Source organism: Bombina bombina, chromosome 3 (genome assembly GCF_027579735.1).
Source record: "Bombina bombina isolate aBomBom1 chromosome 3, aBomBom1.pri, whole genome shotgun sequence".
Lineage (NCBI taxonomy): Eukaryota > Metazoa > Chordata > Amphibia > Anura > Bombinatoridae > Bombina > Bombina bombina.
In genome coordinates, this window is record NC_069501.1 from 1,256,583,665 (window position 1) to 1,256,605,177 (window position 21,513).

General features: G+C 37.2%; 1 protein-coding gene across 1 annotated transcript in view; it reads right to left on the reverse strand.

Moving 5' to 3' along the window:
* LOC128652162 (interleukin-1 receptor type 2) overlaps window positions 1-21,513 on the reverse strand; it is a 90,029-nt gene that overhangs the window by 52,668 nt on the left and 15,848 nt on the right. Inside the window, exon 4 of the mRNA XM_053705105.1 lies at window positions 15,278-15,407. Within this exon, the coding sequence (XP_053561080.1) occupies window positions 15,278-15,407 (130 nt within the window). The remainder of the gene's footprint in view (window positions 1-15,277; window positions 15,408-21,513) is intronic.

The window sequence follows — 21,513 nt, forward strand, 5'->3', positions numbered from 1 at the left end:
TGAATAAGTCTAGAGGAACAAGAAAGAAAGGTAATGACATCTTTAATAGGATAGGAGCTTTTAGATGTGGAAAGAAACTTTGTTTTATGTGTGACCACATCACGCAAGGTTCCACTGAGATTGTTTCACATAACACCGGGGAGACTTTTTCCATCAAAAACAAAATGACTTGTGACTCTAATTTTGTTATCTATGTACTCACATGCGAATGTGGGATACAATATATAGGCAGGACCTGTAGGAAGGTCAGAACTCGGTGGAGTGAACACTTAAGAAACATTAAGGTAAAATCATCTAAACATAGCGTATCCCGTCACACCTGTCAAAAATCTATATCTGGTAAATGTCCATTTAAAATCACCCCAATAGAATGTATTCCTAAAAGTAATCTGTACAATAGGTTCAGTAAGTTGAGACAAAGAGAAACATATTGGATCTTTAAATTCAATAGTTTATTTCCAACTGGCCTCAATGAAGTCATAGACTCTGCTGCGTTTTCTTAAGCTATTTCATAATATGTCAATTTCTGAAGTTATTAGTATACTATGGTTATAATTATTATGGGCTCTGTTAACAAATTTTTTTTTTTTTTAAGATTTGTATGTTTAACACGGTATCATTCACTGATTTGGTGATGTCCTTTATATTTCCTTTTTTCACTGTGTTAAACAGTGGGAATTCTTGGTATACTTTACTTTCCGAGCTCACTTGCTGCCTAGTTACATCCAATTGGGATAATAATTTATCACACCATCATACACATGATAAATAATCATAGACACAGCAGTATAGGTGACATCAACACTTCATCATCATTATAAGTGGTATTAAGTGGTAGCTTTAAACACTATTAGGAATTCACTATCACAATCATTTTCACTATGTTTGAAAATTACACATATATACACGCACTTAGGTTTTGACAGCCACCAGTGGTAATAATAGGACCACTCATACACATTCAGCATAATATTGAACACCACACTTAGCATAATCTTTATCTTCATTAATATTACCATTGTCATAAGGCTGATGACTAATATATGGTATAAAATAATACATATAATTTAGATTAAGGTGCACCAACATTTTTTATTAGTTAGAAAAATATATACATTAGGTGCAAAAGGTTGAGTCACTTTAACTATAAATTTATATGCACTGACATTATATTTTTATGTTTAAATCGGTACACGTTTTTAATCTCATAGTTAAAGTATATAGAGTGTATTCAGCAAAGTTTATTTACAGCACTTTACATTTGTTATTGTGCTATCACATTGACCTAATTAAAGATCGAGTATTATAAGCAATGGAGCAAATTGTTTTAGAGCAATCATATTATTCATTAACATGTTATTCATAATTTAGAGTATGTAATTCTGCCCCCACCATTACACTTAGGAGCGCAATGGGTACATCTGCAAAACCATTGCGAGTGAACCAAATGCGCCTGTATAGGGAGACTCCAAGTGGATGCCCATTAGACACCAGATAGCGGTTTCTATTGGACACAGAGAAGCATGATGGGAGTTGTAGTCCATCAGAGTCAAACTGCAGTTAAAGTGGGAATGTGACACCAACCAATCGAATGGATTATTAAGTACAAGCCCCCACTTAGACGAAAAAGACTACAAAATAACAGTCACGCAGACACACTATCCGGGCACTTCCGGTAGAGACTAGAGAAGCATTATGGTACTTGTAGTCACTGAAATTAGACGGTCAGAGAACAATTCACAATTAGGCAAATTCTATTTCCTTATAGTTCCGGTAGAGAGGTATGATGGTAATTGTAGTCATCAAACTAAGAGCACATGAACCAATTAGGTGTTTCAAATTGTACAAGCCTCCTAAAGCAGGCTTTTAATTGGTCAAAAAACGATCACCGATGAAGTATGTTTACATTCATACACTTTTAATTATCTCACAATCGACACATTACGATCTAGATCTAACATCACACATAACCACATTAGGATATGGGCTCACAGATTACTGATCAAGTGGACATAATACTAAAGGAAAAACTATTATAAACTTCTAATTAAGGCAACAAGTGGAAGCTTTCGGAAAGAAAAGGTTTCATTGGTTTATGTCAAGGAAGGGGAGGGTTTATTGCAAACATATGGTTACTGATCCCTATATAAAGGGGTTTTAAATGGTTCTAGAGTATACAAGCCTGATGAAACAGGGTCTTCCCTGAGAAACGCGTCGCTATTATCTCTATATACAAGGAGATTTGCCATTAAATACACCAAGCTGTAATTTGTTATTGATGGTATTTTTTATCTTTTGTAAAATAAAATACTTGATACTTTTTAACAAATTTGGTGTTCGTGTGGCATTTCCCTTGCCAGTAACCATAAGGCTGTTTAGCCTTCCTCCCCTCTGAACATTTTTTCCTTTTTGCTGGAATCAATCTAGTGAAGGATTACTGTTGCGAGGATATCCTGACGGGGATCCCTTGGTACAGCTAGCTGGTTTGCTGTTTAAATACCAGCCCGCTCCTACAGGCACAAGAGAGTGCCTTCACGTTTGTGAGTATCCTGTATCTCACCTAACTTGGATATTGTCTGTTTTGATTGATCTACACATGTGGCGCCTCTGTTTCTGTTTTCCTTGCAGTGAAACCTCTTTTTGAAGATACACCATCGTTTGGGTGAAGACCGAGAGCTGCCTTCTATTTCTACTTCCATTTATTTGGACTTATTTGGACTTCAGTTGGGATCTTTCCCATTTCACCTATTGATACGTCTGTATTCTCATATATATATTTTTTATTCTATCATTATATTTTATGTTTTATATTTTACATTTTACAGATTTTACCATTTATTTTCTATATATTGTTTTATAGTTTTTTTACATTTTTGGTATCACCAAAGGGTTTTTTGATTGTATTTCAGTACTATTTTCTGCCCTGAGTCATTAGCGCCTCCTATAGGGGATTTGTGGTATTACTCTAATATCACAATATCCCTCTTAATACTTTTTGCAGTCAAGTACCGGTTTGGTTTGATAGGAGAGCTGCTTTTTTACTATGTTATCCTCCTCTGAAAGAGCACTAAGGAGACAAAATTCCACTAATAATGAGGGTTGTATACAAACTATCATAGACCCTGCCATCAATGCTAGTATAGAAAGCCTTTTCTCTAAATTGGAAGATTTACTGAAAAATGAGAATAGGCATTGGTGGGATCTAGAGTGTTTGAAAAAATACAAAGAAAAGAAACAGATCCCTAGAGGTTTAGGTGTTTTTAAGAATTGTTCTTTTAAGAATAACCCAGAACTACTGACAAAATGGTATAATATTTTAGATGAATGTTCATTTAATCTTATTGACTTGCTCATCTCTCACAGACAACATTTGGTAGATGAGATTGGGATAGAGATAGATTCTACACAAAAGGAATTAGAAAAGTTCAAAGAACATCCAGAATACCTTAAACTTAATAATCAGACCATCAAATCAGTTGATGATTTTCAGACAGAGATTATTACTAACAAAAATTCAAAACTAAAGAGAGATGAGGATGATTATAATAAAGGTGAAGTATACACTTATAATAGAACTAAAACCAATACAAATAGTGATTGGACTGTAGTACAGAATCACAAACGACAGAATAGGAACAGAAATAAAAATAAACACAACTACCATAATAAGGATACTTCAGGAAGGAATACAATTCAACATATCAATCACAATAACAACTATCCACATAATAACACATTTTTTCCGCGTGAGAACCAACATCAAGCCAATGGGGATAATTCCCACAGATTTACATATTCAGACAGAGACTACAGAGGAATGGTAGAACACCATGAATATAACAACCCTAACCATATTCCAGTCTCAAATAGGTTTCAAGCTCTGAATTCAGTACAAGACAATACCTTTGACCACCCTAGGGTAGATAGGTCTACTACACATAGAATGGATAATATTCCATCAACTTCATCTGAGGTTTTTTTAGGGACCCCCAATCTGGCACCCCTATGGAGGAAACCCAATCCCTCAACCAATCAAAAGAAAAGACCTTACCCAAACGGGGAAGGAGAGGGAGAGGGAAAACCTACCAAAAAGAAAGACTTCAGAAATTAAAGAAAGGGATTTTTAACCTCTCCTCACATTCCCTCACTGACGATGAAATCAGGGTGTTGGGAAGGGGATTGTCTTACTGCCCTCCGAATTCTCACAATATATTTGAATTATTTGTTGACCTCAACAAATATACTCGCAAACTAGCGTTACAAAGGTACTTTGCTGTCAAAGCTATGAGAAAACACAACATTGAAGGGGCCCCGATACTATTAGATACACAACAAACAAGAAACTCCACCTCCATATTAACATATGAGCCTAGCCAATTAACAGAAGAGCTGTTCGAAGGAGTAATTCATACTTCTCTGGCACCTCTGTCAACTTTTCACCCGCCTAAAGAGGAAGTGTCCTATATAGACCTATACCAACAACTAGTCTTAGAAGACTTTGAGTCTATGCCCAATAGAATTATAGGCAAAAAGCGTACATGGCCTAATGAAGCCAGGGCCCTTAGAAGCCTGACGGATGACAAAAATCTGGTCATCCGTCAGGCAGACAAGGGTGGTGGCATAGTTTTACAGAACTATTCTGATTACATTAAAGAGGCCCGACGGATCCTAGATGACACTAATTACTACACTAAATTGTCTTTCGATCCCACTACAGATTATACAAAGAAACTAAATCTTTTATTAGAACAAGGTCTTATGGAGAATATCCTCACAAAAAAAGAGAAAAGATATCTCACACCTGACCACCCCAGCACACCGTATTATTACCATCTGCCTAAACTCCACAAAAACGAAAGAATCCCGCCAGGTAGACCCATCATAGCGGGCATGAATAGCATAACTGATAAACTATCGGAGTACATAGATATCTATCTCCAGAGATATGTCATAAATCTCCCTTCTTACATCAAAGATACAAGAGACCTCCTGAACAAAATATCCGACATTAAAAACAAGGGGAACTATCTGTGGCTATCATGTGATGTGGGGTCCCTTTATTCTAATATATCTCATAATCTAGGGATATCCTCCACACAGATGTATTTGAATAGAGACTTCTTCATGCCTGAACAACAACAGGATTATTTGCTATCACTTATTAATTTTATTCTGAAACACAATTATTTTCAGTTTTTGGACACTTTTTATTTACAGATCAAAGGAACGGCCATGGGCACCAGATTTGCCCCCAGTTTCGCAAACCTTTTTATGGGTCAATTTGAGGATCTATATATCTACAACTCGCGATGGAGGGGCAATCTGGTGTTCTATGGCCGTTACATAGATGATCTAATATTTATTTTTGATGGTTCAGTACCTGAGGCTCTTGACTTTGTTGCACATCTTAATAGGAACAGTATGGGTATCAGTTTTACACATAATATACAAAAAAACAATATTGAATTTTTAGATGTGACACTATCATGGGATGCAATAGGTAATATATCAACATCCACTTTTTTTAAAAAAGTGGACTGTAATAATTTTTTACATTTCCAAAGCAACCATCTAACAAGATGGAAAACAAATATTCCGTATAGTCAGTTCTGTCGTCTACGCAGGAACTGCAGCACAGTAGAACAATATAATAAACAAGCAAGCATACTCACATCCAGATTCCTAGAAAAAGGGTATCCCTCTGAATTAATTAATTCGGGCCAACAGAGAGCCAGGGACCTTGATAGGGAACTTTTGCTATCAACAGTCACTACCTCAGATCAACATAATAGCCAGAAAGAAACTACATTTAACAAACAACCACTATTTGTCACACAGTATAATTCTAACCACAGAATCATTAACAAAGTTCTAAAAAAACATTGGCCTATCCTCCTTAAAGATCCGATTTTAAATAAAACTTTACCACTACAACCAAAATTAGTTTTTAAAAGAGCACCTACATATAAACAGAAACTAGCTCCTAGTAAGGTTGTTATGTCAAAAAGGAATATGGTGAATAAGTCTAGAGGAACAAGAAAGAAAGGTAATGACATCTTTAATAGGATAGGAGCTTTTAGATGTGGAAAGAAACTTTGTTTTATGTGTGACCACATCACGCAAGGTTCCACTGAGATTGTTTCACATAACACCGGGGAGACTTTTTCCATCAAAAACAAAATGACTTGTGACTCTAATTTTGTTATCTATGTACTCACATGCGAATGTGGGATACAATATATAGGCAGGACCTGTAGGAAGGTCAGAACTCGGTGGAGTGAACACTTAAGAAACATTAAGGTAAAATCATCTAAACATAGCGTATCCCGTCACACCTGTCAAAAATCTATATCTGGTAAATGTCCATTTAAAATCACCCCAATAGAATGTATTCCTAAAAGTAATCTGTACAATAGGTTCAGTAAGTTGAGACAAAGAGAAACATATTGGATCTTTAAATTCAATAGTTTATTTCCAACTGGCCTCAATGAAGTCATAGACTCTGCTGCGTTTTCTTAAGCTATTTCATAATATGTCAATTTCTGAAGTTATTAGTATACTATGGTTATAATTATTATGGGCTCTGTTAACAAATTTTTTTTTTTTTTAAGATTTGTATGTTTAACACGGTATCATTCACTGATTTGGTGATGTCCTTTATATTTCCTTTTTTCACTGTGTTAAACAGTGGGAATTCTTGGTATACTTTACTTTCCGAGCTCACTTGCTGCCTAGTTACATCCAATTGGGATAATAATTTATCACACCATCATACACATGATAAATAATCATAGACACAGCAGTATAGGTGACATCAACACTTCATCATCATTATAAGTGGTATTAAGTGGTAGCTTTAAACACTATTAGGAATTCACTATCACAATCATTTTCACTATGTTTGAAAATTACACATATATACACGCACTTAGGTTTTGACAGCCACCAGTGGTAATAATAGGACCACTCATACACATTCAGCATAATATTGAACACCACACTTAGCATAATCTTTATCTTCATTAATATTACCATTGTCATAAGGCTGATGACTAATATATGGTATAAAATAATACATATAATTTAGATTAAGGTGCACCAACATTTTTTATTAGTTAGAAAAATATATACATTAGGTGCAAAAGGTTGAGTCACTTTAACTATAAATTTATATGCACTGACATTATATTTTTATGTTTAAATCGGTACACGTTTTTAATCTCATAGTTAAAGTATATAGAGTGTATTCAGCAAAGTTTATTTACAGCACTTTACATTTGTTATTGTGCTATCACATTGACCTAATTAAAGATCGAGTATTATAAGCAATGGAGCAAATTGTTTTAGAGCAATCATATTATTCATTAACATGTTATTCATAATTTAGAGTATGTAATTCTGCCCCCACCATTACACTTAGGAGCGCAATGGGTACATCTGCAAAACCATTGCGAGTGAACCAAATGCGCCTGTATAGGGAGACTCCAAGTGGATGCCCATTAGACACCAGATAGCGGTTTCTATTGGACACAGAGAAGCATGATGGGAGTTGTAGTCCATCAGAGTCAAACTGCAGTTAAAGTGGGAATGTGACACCAACCAATCGAATGGATTATTAAGTACAAGCCCCCACTTAGACGAAAAAGACTACAAAATAACAGTCACGCAGACACACTATCCGGGCACTTCCGGTAGAGACTAGAGAAGCATTATGGTACTTGTAGTCACTGAAATTAGACGGTCAGAGAACAATTCACAATTAGGCAAATTCTATTTCCTTATAGTTCCGGTAGAGAGGTATGATGGTAATTGTAGTCATCAAACTAAGAGCACATGAACCAATTAGGTGTTTCAAATTGTACAAGCCTTCTAAAGCAGGCTTTTAATTGGTCAAAAAACGATCACCGATGAAGTATGTTTACATTCATACACTTTTAATTATCTCACAATCGACACATTACGATCTAGATCTAACATCACACATAACCACATTAGGATATGGGCTCACAGATTACTGATCAAGTGGACATAATACTAAAGGAAAAACTATTATAAACTTCTAATTAAGGCAACAAGTGGAAGCTTTCGGAAAGAAAAGGTTTCATTGGTTTATGTCAAGGAAGGGGAGGGTTTATTGCAAACATATGGTTACTGATCCCTATATAAAGGGGTTTTAAATGGTTCTAGAGTATACAAGCCTGATGAAACAGGGTCTTCCCTGAGAAACGCGTCGCTATTATCTCTATATACAAGGAGATTTGCCATTAAATACACCAAGCTGTAATTTGTTATTGATGGTATTTTTTATCTTTTGTAAAATAAAATACTTGATACTTTTTAACAAATTTGGTGTTCGTGTGGCATTTCCCTTGCCAGTAACCATAAGGCTGTTTAGCCTTCCTCCCCTCTGAACATTTTTTCCTTTTTGCTGGAATCAATCTAGTGAAGGATTACTGTTGCGAGGATATCCTGACGGGGATCCCTTGGTACAGCTAGCTGGTTTGCTGTTTAAATACCAGCCCGCTCCTACAGGCACAAGAGAGTGCCTTCACGTTTGTGAGTATCCTGTATCTCACCTAACTTGGATATTGTCTGTTTTGATTGATCTACACATGTGGCGCCTCTGTTTCTGTTTTCCTTGCAGTGAAACCTCTTTTTGAAGGCATTAAGGATCTGTCTGTCATGGGAGCCCTCTCCAAGCCTGTGAGTCTTGTAAGCTGCAATCCGAATCAGTCAGTACTGTGGTCTGCTATCCCAAATACCTTGTAATCTTGCCCTTAATTCTGATGCAGCCTTTGGTAAAAAAAAAAGTCCTTCAGGCAGTTGTCTCAACTTGATTAATTTTTGCCTATTAATTACAATTTAAGTGTGTTAAAAAAATGCCCTTTTGGGTTCTTTTGGGGTTGTGGATTTAGTTTTTCAGTGAAAAATGTTTTTTTAAATCCCTTTGGCCTAGATTTAGAGTTTGGCGGTAGCCGTGAAAACCAGCGTTAGAGGCTCCTAACGCTGGTTTTAGGCTACCTCCAGTATTTGGAGTCACTCAAAAAAGGGTCTAACGCTCACTTTTCAGCCGCGACTTTTCCATACCGCAGATCCCCTTACGTAAATTGCGTATCCTATCTTTTCAATGGGATTTTTCTAACTCCGGTATTTAGAGTCGTGTCTGAAGTGAGCGTTAGAAATCTAACGACAAAACTCCAGCCGCAGGAAAAAAGTCAGTAGTTTTCTGGGCTAACGCCGGTTTATAAAGCTCTTAACTACTGTACTCTAAAGTACACTAACACCCATAAACTACCTATGTACCCCTAAACCGAGGTCCCCCCACATCGCCGCAACTCGATTACATTTTTTTAACCCCTAATCTGCCGACCGCCAACTACGTAATCCTTATGTACCCCTAATCTGCTGCCCCTAACACCGCCGACCCCTATATTATATTTATTAACCCCTAATCTGCCCCCCACAACGTCGCCGCCAGCTACCTACAATAATTAACCCCTAATCTGCCGACCGCAAAGAGCCGCCAGCTACATTATAGCTATGTACCCCTAATCTGCTGCCCCTAACACCAACAGATTGAGCTTGCATTCTATTGGCTGATCGGAACAGCCAATAGAATGCGAGCTCAATCTGATTGGCTGATTGGATCAGCCAATCGGATTGAACTTGATTCTGATTGGCTGATTCCATCAGCCAATCAGAATATTCCTACCTTAATTCCGATTGGCTGATAGAATCCTATCAGCCAATCGGAATTCGAGGGACGCCATCTTGGATGACGTCCCTTAAAGGAATCGTCATTCTTCAGTTGGACGTCGCCGGATGAAGATGGGTCCGCGGTGGAGGTCTTCAGGATGGAGCCGGTCCTCATCGGATGAAGATAGAAGATGCCGCTTGGAAGATGATGGTTGCCAGTCCGGATCTACTCTTCTTCCCGGATAGGATGAAGACTTTGGACCCTCTTCTGGACTTCTTCAGTGGATGTCTAGCCCCCGCTTGGGTTGGATGAAGATATCGGAGCCAGGACGGATCGGTGTGATACCCGGTGAGGTGAAGACAAGGTAGGATGATCTTCAGGGGCTTAGTGTTAGGTTTGTTTAAGGGGGGTTTGGGTTAGATTAGGGGTATGTGGGTGGTGGGTTGTAATGTTGGGGGGGGGGGGGGTATTGTATGTTTTTTTTTACAGGCAAAAGAGCTGAACTTCTTGGGGCATGCCCCGCAAAGGGCCCTGTTCAGGGCTGGTAAGGTAAAAGAGCTTTGAACTTTAGTAATTTAGAATAGGGTAGGGCATTTTTTTATTTTGGGGGGCTTTGTTATTTTATTAGGGGGGTTAGAATAGGTGTAATTAGTTTAAAATTGTTGTAATATTTTTCTTATGTTTGTAAATATTTTTTTATTTTTTGTAACTTAGTTCTTTTTTATTTTTTGTACTTTAGTTAGTTTATTTCATTGTAGTTATTTCTAGATATTGTATTTAATTAATGTATTGATAGTGTAGTGTTAGGTTTAATTGTAGGTAATTAAAGATATTTTATTTAATTAATTTAATGATAGTGTAGTGTTAGGTTTAATTGTAACTTAGGTTAGGATTTATTTTACAGGTAATTTTGTTATTATTTTAACTAGGTAACTATTAAATAGTTCTTAACTATTTAATAGCTATTGTACCTGGTTAAAATAATTACAAAGTTACCTGTAAAATAAATATTAATCCTAAAATAGCTATAATATAATTATAATTTATAGTGTAGCTATATTAGGATTTATTTTACAGGTAAGTATTTAGCTTTAAATAGGAATAATTTATTTAATAAGAGATAATTAATTTAGTTAGATGTAAATTATATTTAATTTAGGGGGGTGTTAGTGTTAGGGTTAGACTTAGCTTTAGGGGTTAATACATTTATTAGAATAGCGGTGAGCTCCAGTCGGCAGATTAGGGGTTAATAATTGAAGTTAGGTGTCGGCGATGTTAGGGAGGGCAGATTAGGGGTTAATACTATTTATTATAGGGTTAGTGAGGCGGATTAGGGGTTAATAACTTTATTATAGTAGCGCTCAGGTCCGCTCGGCAGATTAGGGGTTAATAAGTGTAGGCAGGTGGAGGCGACATTGTGGGGGGCAGATTAGGGGTTAATAAATATAATATAGGGGTCGGCGATGTTAGGGCAGCAGATTAGGGGTACATAGGGATAATGTAAGTAGCGGCGGTTTACGGAGCGGCAGATTAGGGGTTAATAATAATATGCAGGGGTCAGCGATAGCGGGGGCGGCAGATTAGGGGTTAATAAGTGTAATGTTAGGGGTGTTTAGACTCGGGGTACATGTTAGGGTGTTAGGTGCAGACGTAGGAAGTGTTTCCGCATAGCAAACAATGGGGCTGCGTTAGGAGCTGAACGCGGCTTTTTTGCAGGTGTTAGGTTTTTTTTCATCTCAAACAGCCCCATTGTTTTCTATGGGGGAATCATGCACGAGCACGTTTTTGAGGCTGGCCGCGTCCGTAAGCAACTCTGGTATCGAGAGTTGAAGCTGCGTTAAATATGCTCTACGCTCCTTTTTTGGAGCCTAACGCAGCCTTTATGTGGACTCTCAATACCAGAGTTATTTTTATGGTGCGGCCAGAAAAAAGCCAGCGTTAGCTTTTCGGGTCGTTACCGACAAAACTCTAAATCTAACCGTTTGTGTCTAATTACTTATGGAGTCCACAGCTTGGGTATATAGTTCCTAGTAGTAATAGATTGTGGACTTTCACCACCTGTATGAAAGAAGACATGATTTTTGCTTACCTGATAAAAAAAAAATCATAGTGGTGAGAGTCCACGAGAACCCAACCTGTATTTTTGTATCTATTTTTCCCCCTGCTCCTTTTATTTTTTGCTGTTATTAATTTTCCTGCCTCATTTTGCTTTGCTATACAGTAGGCTGAGGTACCTGTGAGGTGGGGAAGGTTTTATAGAGCTCTTGGGGTTGGGGAATCTTTTCCTCCTCCTAGTATTAGGGAAGAACTGCCAGACTGACCAACAAGGACTTGGATTTTCTTGGTTAGTTCTTCTACATTGATACACAGAGATTACGAGTTTTGCGGTAACGGGGGTGCGTTGCTAACAAGCCTTTTTTTTACCGCTCCCTTAAGACAACGCTGGTATTACGGTTTTTTTTAAAGCATAGAGCAGAATTTAGCTCCACATCTCACCTCAATACCAGCGTTGCTTACGGTAGTGGTAAGCTGGCTAAACGTGCTTGTGCACGATTTCCCCATAGGAAACAATGGGGCTGAGCCGGCTGAAAAAAAACCTAACACCTGCAAAAAAGCAGCGTTCAGCTCTTAACGCAGCCCCATTGATTCCTATGGGGAAAGGAATTTTATGTCTACACCTAACACCCTAACATGAACCCCGAGTCTAAACACCCCTAATCTTATACTTATTAACCCCTAATCTGCCATCCCCGACATCATCGCCACCTGCATTATATTATTAACCCCTAATCTGCCGCTCCGGACACCGCCGCTACCTACATTATCCCTATGAACCCCTAATCTGCTGCCCCCAACATCTCCGAACCCTACATTATATTTATTAACCCCCTAATCTGACCCCCCCAACGCCGCCGCAACCTACCTACACTTATTAACTCCTAATCTGTGGCAGCCAACGTCGCCGCCACTATAATAAAGTTATTAACCCCTAAACCTAAGTCTAACCCTAACCCTAACACCCCCCTAACTTAAATATAATTTAAATAAATCTAAATAAAATAACTACAATTAAATAAATTATTCCTATTTAAAACTAAATACTTACCTATAAAATAAACCCTAAGATATCTACAATATAACAATATAACATTGTAGCTAGCTTAGGGTTTATTTTTATTTTACAGGTAAGTTTGTATTTATTTTAACTAGGTAGAATAGTTATTAAATAGTTATTAACTATTTAATAGCTACCTAGTTAAAATAAGTACAAATTTACTTGTAAAATAAATCCTAATCTAAATTACAATTACACTTAACACTACACTATCATTAAATTAATTACATAAACTAACTACAATTAACTACAATAAACTAAAGTACGAAAAATAACAAACACTAAATTACAGAAAATAAAAAAATAATTAATTTTTTTTTAAACTAATTACACCTAATCTAATCCCCCTAATAAAATAAAAAAGCCCCCCAAAATAATAAAATTCCCTACCTTATACTAAATTACAAATAGCCCTTAAAAGGGCCTTTTGCGGGGCATTGCCCCAAAGTAATCAGCTCTTTTACCTGTAAAAAAAATACAATACCCCCCCAACATTAAAACCCACCACCCACACACCCAACCCTACTCTAAAACCCACCCAATCCCCCCTTAAAAAAAACTAACACTACCCTCTTGAAGATCACCCTACCTTGAGAAGTCTTCACCCAGCCAGGCACAAGTGGACCTCCAGAGGGGTAGAAGTCTTCATCCGATCCGGGCAGAAGAGGACCTCCAGACGGGCAGAAGGCTTCATCCAGGCGGCATCTTCTATCTCCATCCATCCATCTGGAGGGTATTGTATTTTTTTTACAGGTAAAAGAGCTGATTACTTTGGGGCAATGCCCCGCAAAAGGCCCTTTTAAGGGCTATTTGTAATTTAGTAAAGGGTAGGGATTTTTATTATTTTGGGGGGCTTTTTTATTTTATTAGGGGGATTAGAGTAGGTGTAATTAGTTTAAAAAATGTAAAAAAAAAAATTCTGTAATTTAGTGGGTTTTTTTGTACTTTAGTTTATTTAATTTAATTGTATTTAATTGTAGGTAATTTAGTAAATTAATTTAATGATAGTGTAGTGTTAGGTGTAATTTTAACTTAGGTTATGATTTATTTTACAGGTAAATTTGTACTTATTTTAACTAGGTAGTTATTAAATAGTTAATAACTATTTAATAACTATTGTACCTAGTTAAAATAAATACAAAGTTGCCTGTAAAATAAATATAAACCCTAAGATAGATACAAATGTAACTAATAGTTATATTGTAGCTATCTTAGGGTTTATTTTATAGGTAAGTATTTAGTTTAATTTATTTAAATGTAGTAATTGTATTTTGTTTGTTTTAATTATATTTAAGTTAGGGGGGTTATACTTAGGTTTAGGGGTTAATACATTTAATATAGTTGCAGTGACGTTGGGGTCGGCAGATTAGGGGTTAATAAATGTAGGTAGGTGTCGGCGATGTTAGGGACGGCAGATTAGGGGTTAATAAAATTTAACTAGTGTTTGCGAGGCAGGAGTGCGGCGGTTTAGGGGTTAATATATTTATTACAGTGGCGGCGATGTCCAGTCGGCAGATTAGGGGTTAAAAAGTTTATTTAAGTGTTTGCGATGTGGGGGAGGGTCTCGGTTTAGGGGTTAATAGGTAGTTTATGGGTGTTAGTGTACTTTCTATCACTTTAGTTAAGAGTTTTATGTTACAGCGTTAGCCCATAAAACTCTTAACTACTAACTTTTAAATGCGGTAGGAGTCTTGACAGGAGAGGGTCTACCGCTCACTTCTTCCAAGACTTGTAATACCGGCGTTAGGCAAATCCCATTAAAAAGATAGGATACGCAATTGACGTAAGGGGATTTGCGGTAAGCTCGAGTCGTGGAAGAAAAGTGAGCAGTACACCTGTACCTGCCAGACTCGTAATACCAGCGGGCGTTAAAAAGCAGCGTTGGGACCTCTCAACGCTGCATTTTAAGGCTAACGCAAGACTCGTAATCTAGCCAATAGTTCTCTATATATAGGTGAAGAAGGCTTCTGTGAGTTTCTTCATAAACTATATACTCAGTTACTGTAGTGCTCACAACCATAGTAGGAACCATGTATACTACACTGCCAGGAAGCAGATGAGTGCAGGTAGCAGTGTCCCCCACCCTGAATATCAATATCCAATCCAAACTGACTAGAGAGCATCTGCACTCCTCCTACTCCTGTAGACAAAGAGACAAAACCGACAACACGGCCTCAAAGGTAGGTGTTTGTTTATTAGAAAATATAACACAAGGGGCACAAAGTAGTCAAAATGCAGACGCGTTTTGTGCAACACCTCAAACTTGAAAAGATAAATGATGATGCTTTGGATTCACTTCTGATATTTCTATCTAATCCAAAAAAAGCACAAGATTATACACCACCAGTTGTGAATATGACATCACATTCTAAATAAATTGTTTTTTAATCTGCTATGGTCAAACATTTTGACCTGAATAAATGCTACATCGTATTGGTCTAATGCATAGAGAAGAAGGTTCTTACGTGTCAGGTAACTCCATCACCCTCCCATCAGGGTGCTCGTCTTCTATAAAGTTGTTATTTGACAACCAATAAATAACGTGGAAGTCGGAATAAAAGGTGCGAGCTTTGCATGTTACTTTTTGGTTACAAGCTGTAAAGGAATAGAGAGAAAAAGGAATGTAAGTTCTCTAGTTCTGGAAATCAGTGAGAATATTTGCTTTTTTACTTTACATTTACTGCATATCTTTATCAATGATATCAGAATAAAAGTTATATTTTTTTTAATTGTATTTATTTTCAATTATCCGACAAAATCAATTAACTTGTTATTCTTGATGTGCACAATTTAATTATTTTGTCGGCTAGATGAACTGACATTATCTCATAAAAACTATTCAAAATCACTTTCAAAAGATGCAGTTACTGTTTCTGCAAATATGCCCAAACAAAGACTGATATCTTTTAAAACACAGGCACGCATAAGGCTTGATTACAAGTGGCGCAAGAGATATTGGCTTTTTTCTGCTTTTTTAGTGTCTTTTTCGGCTTTTTGCGTGCTACGGAAATAGCATGTGTATTAAGTTGAAAGTAAACGCTTTTGCTTGAGTGCAATCGCAATTTATGATAGCCGGTTTAGCGCAACTTGTAAATTTGTGTAAATGGTAGGGGAAGAAAAAAGTTGCATTAAACACAACATAAATACACTTTAAAGTACAATTACACTCATACAAAAACTTTCTGATAAAACTTATTTAATTTTTTTTAAAGTATATAAGGACTCAAAGATATATGGTACACTGTGTTTGATTAAAAAAAAGGTCTGCAAGGGGCTTTTACATATTTATGCACATAGATATGTCTAAATATGTGTTTGTGTGTTTATATATATATTTATATATACACAGTATCTCACAAAACTGAGTACATCCCTCACATTTTTGTAAATATTTCATTATATCTTTTCATGTGACAACACTGAAGAAATGACCCTTTGCTACAATGTAAAGTAGTGAGTGTACAGCCTGTATCACAGTGTAAATTTGCTGTCCCCTCAAAATAACTCAACACACAGCCATTAATGTCTAAACCGTTGGCAACAAAAGTGAGTATACCCCTAAGTGGAGATGTCCAAATTGGGCCCAATTAGCCATTTTCCCTAGCTGGTGTCATGGGACTTGTTAGTGTTACAAGGTCTCAAGTGTGAATGGTGAGCAGGTGTGGTAAATGTGGTGTTATCGCTCTCACACTCTCTTATACTGGTCACTGGAAGTTCAACATGGCACCTCATGACAAAGAACTCTCTGTGGATCTGAAAAATTTTTTTTTGCTCTACATAAAAATGGCCTAGGCTATAAGAAGATTGCCAAGACCCTGAAACTGAGCTGCAGCACGGTGGGCAAGACCATACAGCGGTTTCACAGGACAGGTGCCACTCAGAACAGACCTCGCCATGGTCAACCAAAGAAGTTGAGTGCACGTTCTCAGTGTCCTAGCCAGAAGTTGTCTTTGGGAAATAGATGTATAAGTGCTGCCAGCATTGCTGCAGAGGTTGAAGGGGTGTGGGGTCAGCCTGTTAGTGCTCAGACCATACACCGCACACTGCATCAAATTGGTCTGCATGGCTGTCATCCCAGAAGGAAGCCTCTTCTAAAGATGATGCACAAGAAAGCCTGCAAACAGTGTTCTGAAGACAAGCATGCTAAGAACATGGATTACTGGAACCATGTCCTGTGGTCCGATGAGACCAAGATAAAATTATTTGCTTCAGATGATGTCAAGCGTGTGTGGCGGCAACCAGGTGAGGAGTACAAAGACAAGTGTGTCTTGCCTACACTACAGTCAAGCATGGTGGTGGGAGTGTCACGGTCTGTGCCTGCATGAATGCTGCTGGCACTGGGGAGCTATAGTTCATTGTGGGAACCATGAATGCCAACAAGTACTGTGACATACTGAAGCAGAGCATGATCCCCTCCCTTCAGAGAATGGGCCGCAGGGCAGTATTCCAACATGATAACGACCCCAAACACACCTCCAAGACGAACACTGCAAAATCTGCAGTTCAAATTTGTTTTTATTTGCTCTTGAGAAAGACGTTTTTAACGTTGAAACGTGTTGAGCTAAGCTTACTATTAAAAGCTTTGTTCTTTTTAATTCGACACATAGTGTCTTTTGCTTTTTTCTGTTGCTCTGACATCGCTGGAAATCGGATTTATATGGAGTGAGTTTCCATTTGTTTTAATACTAAGTAGCTTACTATATCCTCATTGGATTTTTCATTTTCTCCTAGTTAGGTTAAAATATACATAGCAAGAAGCTCTGCTCCAGATTTGCTGATAATACAACTTTATGGAGTGAGTATATTGCACATATAACTTTTGGCTCTAATACACACGTCAAGTCCTTCTCCTTTATTTGGTAGAGATATCTACATTATTGAAGTAATTCCTTTGAGACCTGCGCCATCTGTATTTTATCAAGGATATGTGTATATTTGTATTTACATACATATATACACATATATACAAATGTGTGTGTGTGTATATATATATATATATATATATAAATCAATGTAAATATTTGCATAGGAAATTAGTACATCTAAGCAAGTATCCCCGCTTGCCCCCAGAAATTCTTAATATGCAATGTTTCCAATGCACAAGAGAATTGTGGGTAAGATATGCAAATTAGGTATGCAAATTCTCAGTTTTTTTGCTTCAAAATACTGTTTTAACACAGCGATCCTTTTAAACAGGAATATGACAGCAAACCAGAAATCACTCACTAGACAGCCTGTTTCGTTCTTTTTAGAACTCATCAGTAGGAGATAGATTTCTGATTGCTGCATTGGAAAAGCTATTTTCATGGTTAAACCAAAATTCATTAAAATTATGGGGGGGGGGGGAGATAAAAAACTGAAATTAAAATCCTCCATGTCTCAAAATTAAATCAATGTAAATATTTGCATAGGAAATTAGTACATCTAAGCAAGTATCCCGCTTGCCCCCAGAAATTCTTAATATGCAATGTTTCCAATGCACAAGAGAATTGTGGGTAAGATATGCAAATTAGGTATGCAAAAGTATTTTGAAGCAAAAAAACTGAGAATTGTTCCGATCAGCCAATAGAATGCAAGCTCAATCTGATTGGCTGATTGGATCAGCCAATCGGATTGAACTTGAATCTGATTGGCTGATTCCATCAGCCAATCAGATTTTTCCTACCTTAATTCCGATTGGCTGATAGAATCCTATTAGCCAATCGGAATTCGAGGGACGCCATCTTGGATGACGTCCCTTAAAGGAGCCTTCATTCGTCGTAGTCCGTCGGTGAAGAAGGATGTTCCGCGTCGGCGGGAGGAAGATTCAAGACCCGGCTTGGAAGATGACATCGCCCGGATAGAAGACCTCTTCAGCGCCTCTTGGAAGATGACATCGCCCGGATCGAAGACTTCTTCAGCGCCGCCTGGATGATGACTTCATCGGATGGAAGATTTCTTCAGCGCTGCTTGGAGGATTAACTTCTTCCGCTCCGGATGTCCACTTGGGTTCCATCGCTGCTCGGCTGAGTGAAGACGACTCAAGGTAGGATGATCTTCAGGGGATTAGTGTTAGATTTTTGTAAGGGGGGGTTTGGGTTAGATTAGGGGTATGTGGGTGGTGGGTTTTAATGTTGGGGGGGGGTTGTATTTTTCTTTTACAGGCAAAAGAGCTGAACTTTTTGGGGCATGCCCCCACAAATGGCCCTTTTAAGGGCTGGTAAGGTAAAAGAGCTTTGAACTTTATTTAATTTAGAATAGGGTAGGGCATTTTTTTATTTTGGGGGGGTTTGTTATTTTATTAGGAGGCTTAGATTAGGTGTAAGTAGCTTAAAATTGTTGTAATATTTGTAAAATGTTTGTAACTTATTTTTTTATTTTTTGTAACTTAGCTTTTTTTATTTTTTGTACTTTAGTTAGTTTATGTAATTGTATTTAATTGTAGTTATTTGTAGGTAGTTTATTTAATTAATTTAATGATAGTGTAGTATTAGGTTTAATTGTAACTTAGGTTAGGATTTATTTTACAGGTAATTTTGTATTTCTTTTAGCTAGGTAGTTATTAAATAGTTAATAACTATTTAATAACTATTCTAACTACCTAAAATAAATACAAAGTTACCTGTAAAATAAATATAAATCCTAAGATAGCTACAATATAATTATTATTTATATTGTAGCTATATTAGGGTTTATTTTAAAGGTAAGTATTTAGTTTTAAATAGGATTAATTTAGTTAATAATAGAAATATTATTTAGATTTATTTAATTAATATTTAAGTTAGGGGGGCGTTAGGGTTAGGGTTAGACTTAGGTTTAGGGGTTAATAATTTTATTACAGTGGCGGCGGCATAGTGGGGGGCAGGATAGGGGTTAATAAATTTATTATAGGTGACGACGGTGTAGGGGGGGCAGGATAGGGGTTAATAGGTTTAATATAGGTTGCGGCGGGTTCAGGGAGCGGCGGTTTAGGGGTTAAACTATTTATTTAGTTGCAGCGAGGTGCGGGATCAGCAGGATAGGGGTTAATAATTTTATTATAGAGGGCGACGGTATAGGGGGGTGCAGGATAGGGGTTACTAGGTATACTGTAGGTGGCAGCGGTGTCCGGGAGCGGCGGTTTAGGGGTTAATACATTTATCAGAGTAGCGGCCGGGTCTAGGAGCGGCGGTTTAGAGGTTAATACATTTATCAGAGTTGCGGCAGGGTCTAGGAGCGGCGGTTTAGGGGTTAGTAACTTTATTGAGTTGCGGGAGGCTCCGGGGGCGCCGGTATAGGGATAGAACAGTGTAGTTAGTGTGGGTGCTTAGTGACAGGCTAGCAATAAAGCTGGGAAAAAGCCGAAGAGCAGCGAGATCGGATGAGTGATAACTCTCACAGTCCGCTGCTCATCGCCCCGCGGCTTTTTGACAGCTTTATTTGATAACTTAGGCGAACGTATTCAAGGTCCGCGGCGGCGAAGGTAGGCGAGCTTAGGCGGGCGTATTGGGCCGGCGAAGGCAGGAAAGTAGACGGCTTGATAACTACCACCCATAATGTCTGTATTCTATAGAAGGTCAAGTGGCAGTTCGGATTTAATATGAGCGGTTAGATTGCGCTGTAATGTAGGTATAACAGGTCATGACGCTTCTGAATATTGAGGCATTATTTTGTAACAGTCTAATGAGCATGGATTACTTCAATTAAGTTTGCTATAGTCCTGATAAGGTATTGTTAGCTAATATACAATATGAAACGATATGATGATTTAGCAGGTCGTATAATTGACAGTGCTAGTTATGTGTCAGATAATTTTGTCAGTAATACTGTTTTTAATACTCGGTTGTCAAATATGTTTATTTACTAGTGGTTGCTAGGATACAGGCGCAGCATGATGATGCGTGTCCCAAGCTGAGCCACACCTGCACAGGGTGATTGGGAAAAAGGGTATTTAAGGAGCTGTTATGGTGTTGGGTCTGGTTGTTTGTTTGAAAACGAGGGTAACACCCCGAAACGTTGCGCTATGTTAAAGGAATAAAGGATCCCTTTGTCAAATCCGGTGAGTGCCTTCCTCTTTTTGGATTTATTGAAATTGTTTCTGATGTGCACCCCGGTACTGCTAGGATTCCGTGAGTGCTAGGCCATTCTATAGAAGCTATATATATATGTAGATATATATTTTACAAAATAATATATATATATATATATATAGAGAGAGAGAGAGAGAGAGAGAGAGAGAGAGAGAGAGAGAGAGAGAAATATGTATTTAAAAATACTTACAAAATAATACTTATATATATATAAAGATACATAATACATTTTCTTCTATGTGAAGAACATTGGAATGTAAAATATGCAAATTGCGAATCAGGTTAAACTCTGTAGGTCTAACACAGTGTCGGATTAGCACACATGAAGACAGTTATCTCAAGCGTGTTATGTAAATGTTAAATAAAAAAAATGTAAAAAATATGAATAATTATTAAAAATTATTATAGATGTTCTTAAAAATACATATGTATTCTAATGATGTTTTTAGAAATTTTTAGAACCGCTTTAATAATAATTATATATATATATATATATATATATATATATATATATATATATATATATATATATATGTATATATACAGGGAGTGCAGAATTATTAGGCAAATGAGTATTTTGACCACATCATCCTCTTTATGCATGTTGTCTTACTCCAAGCTGTATAGGCTCGAAAGCCTACTACCAATTAAGC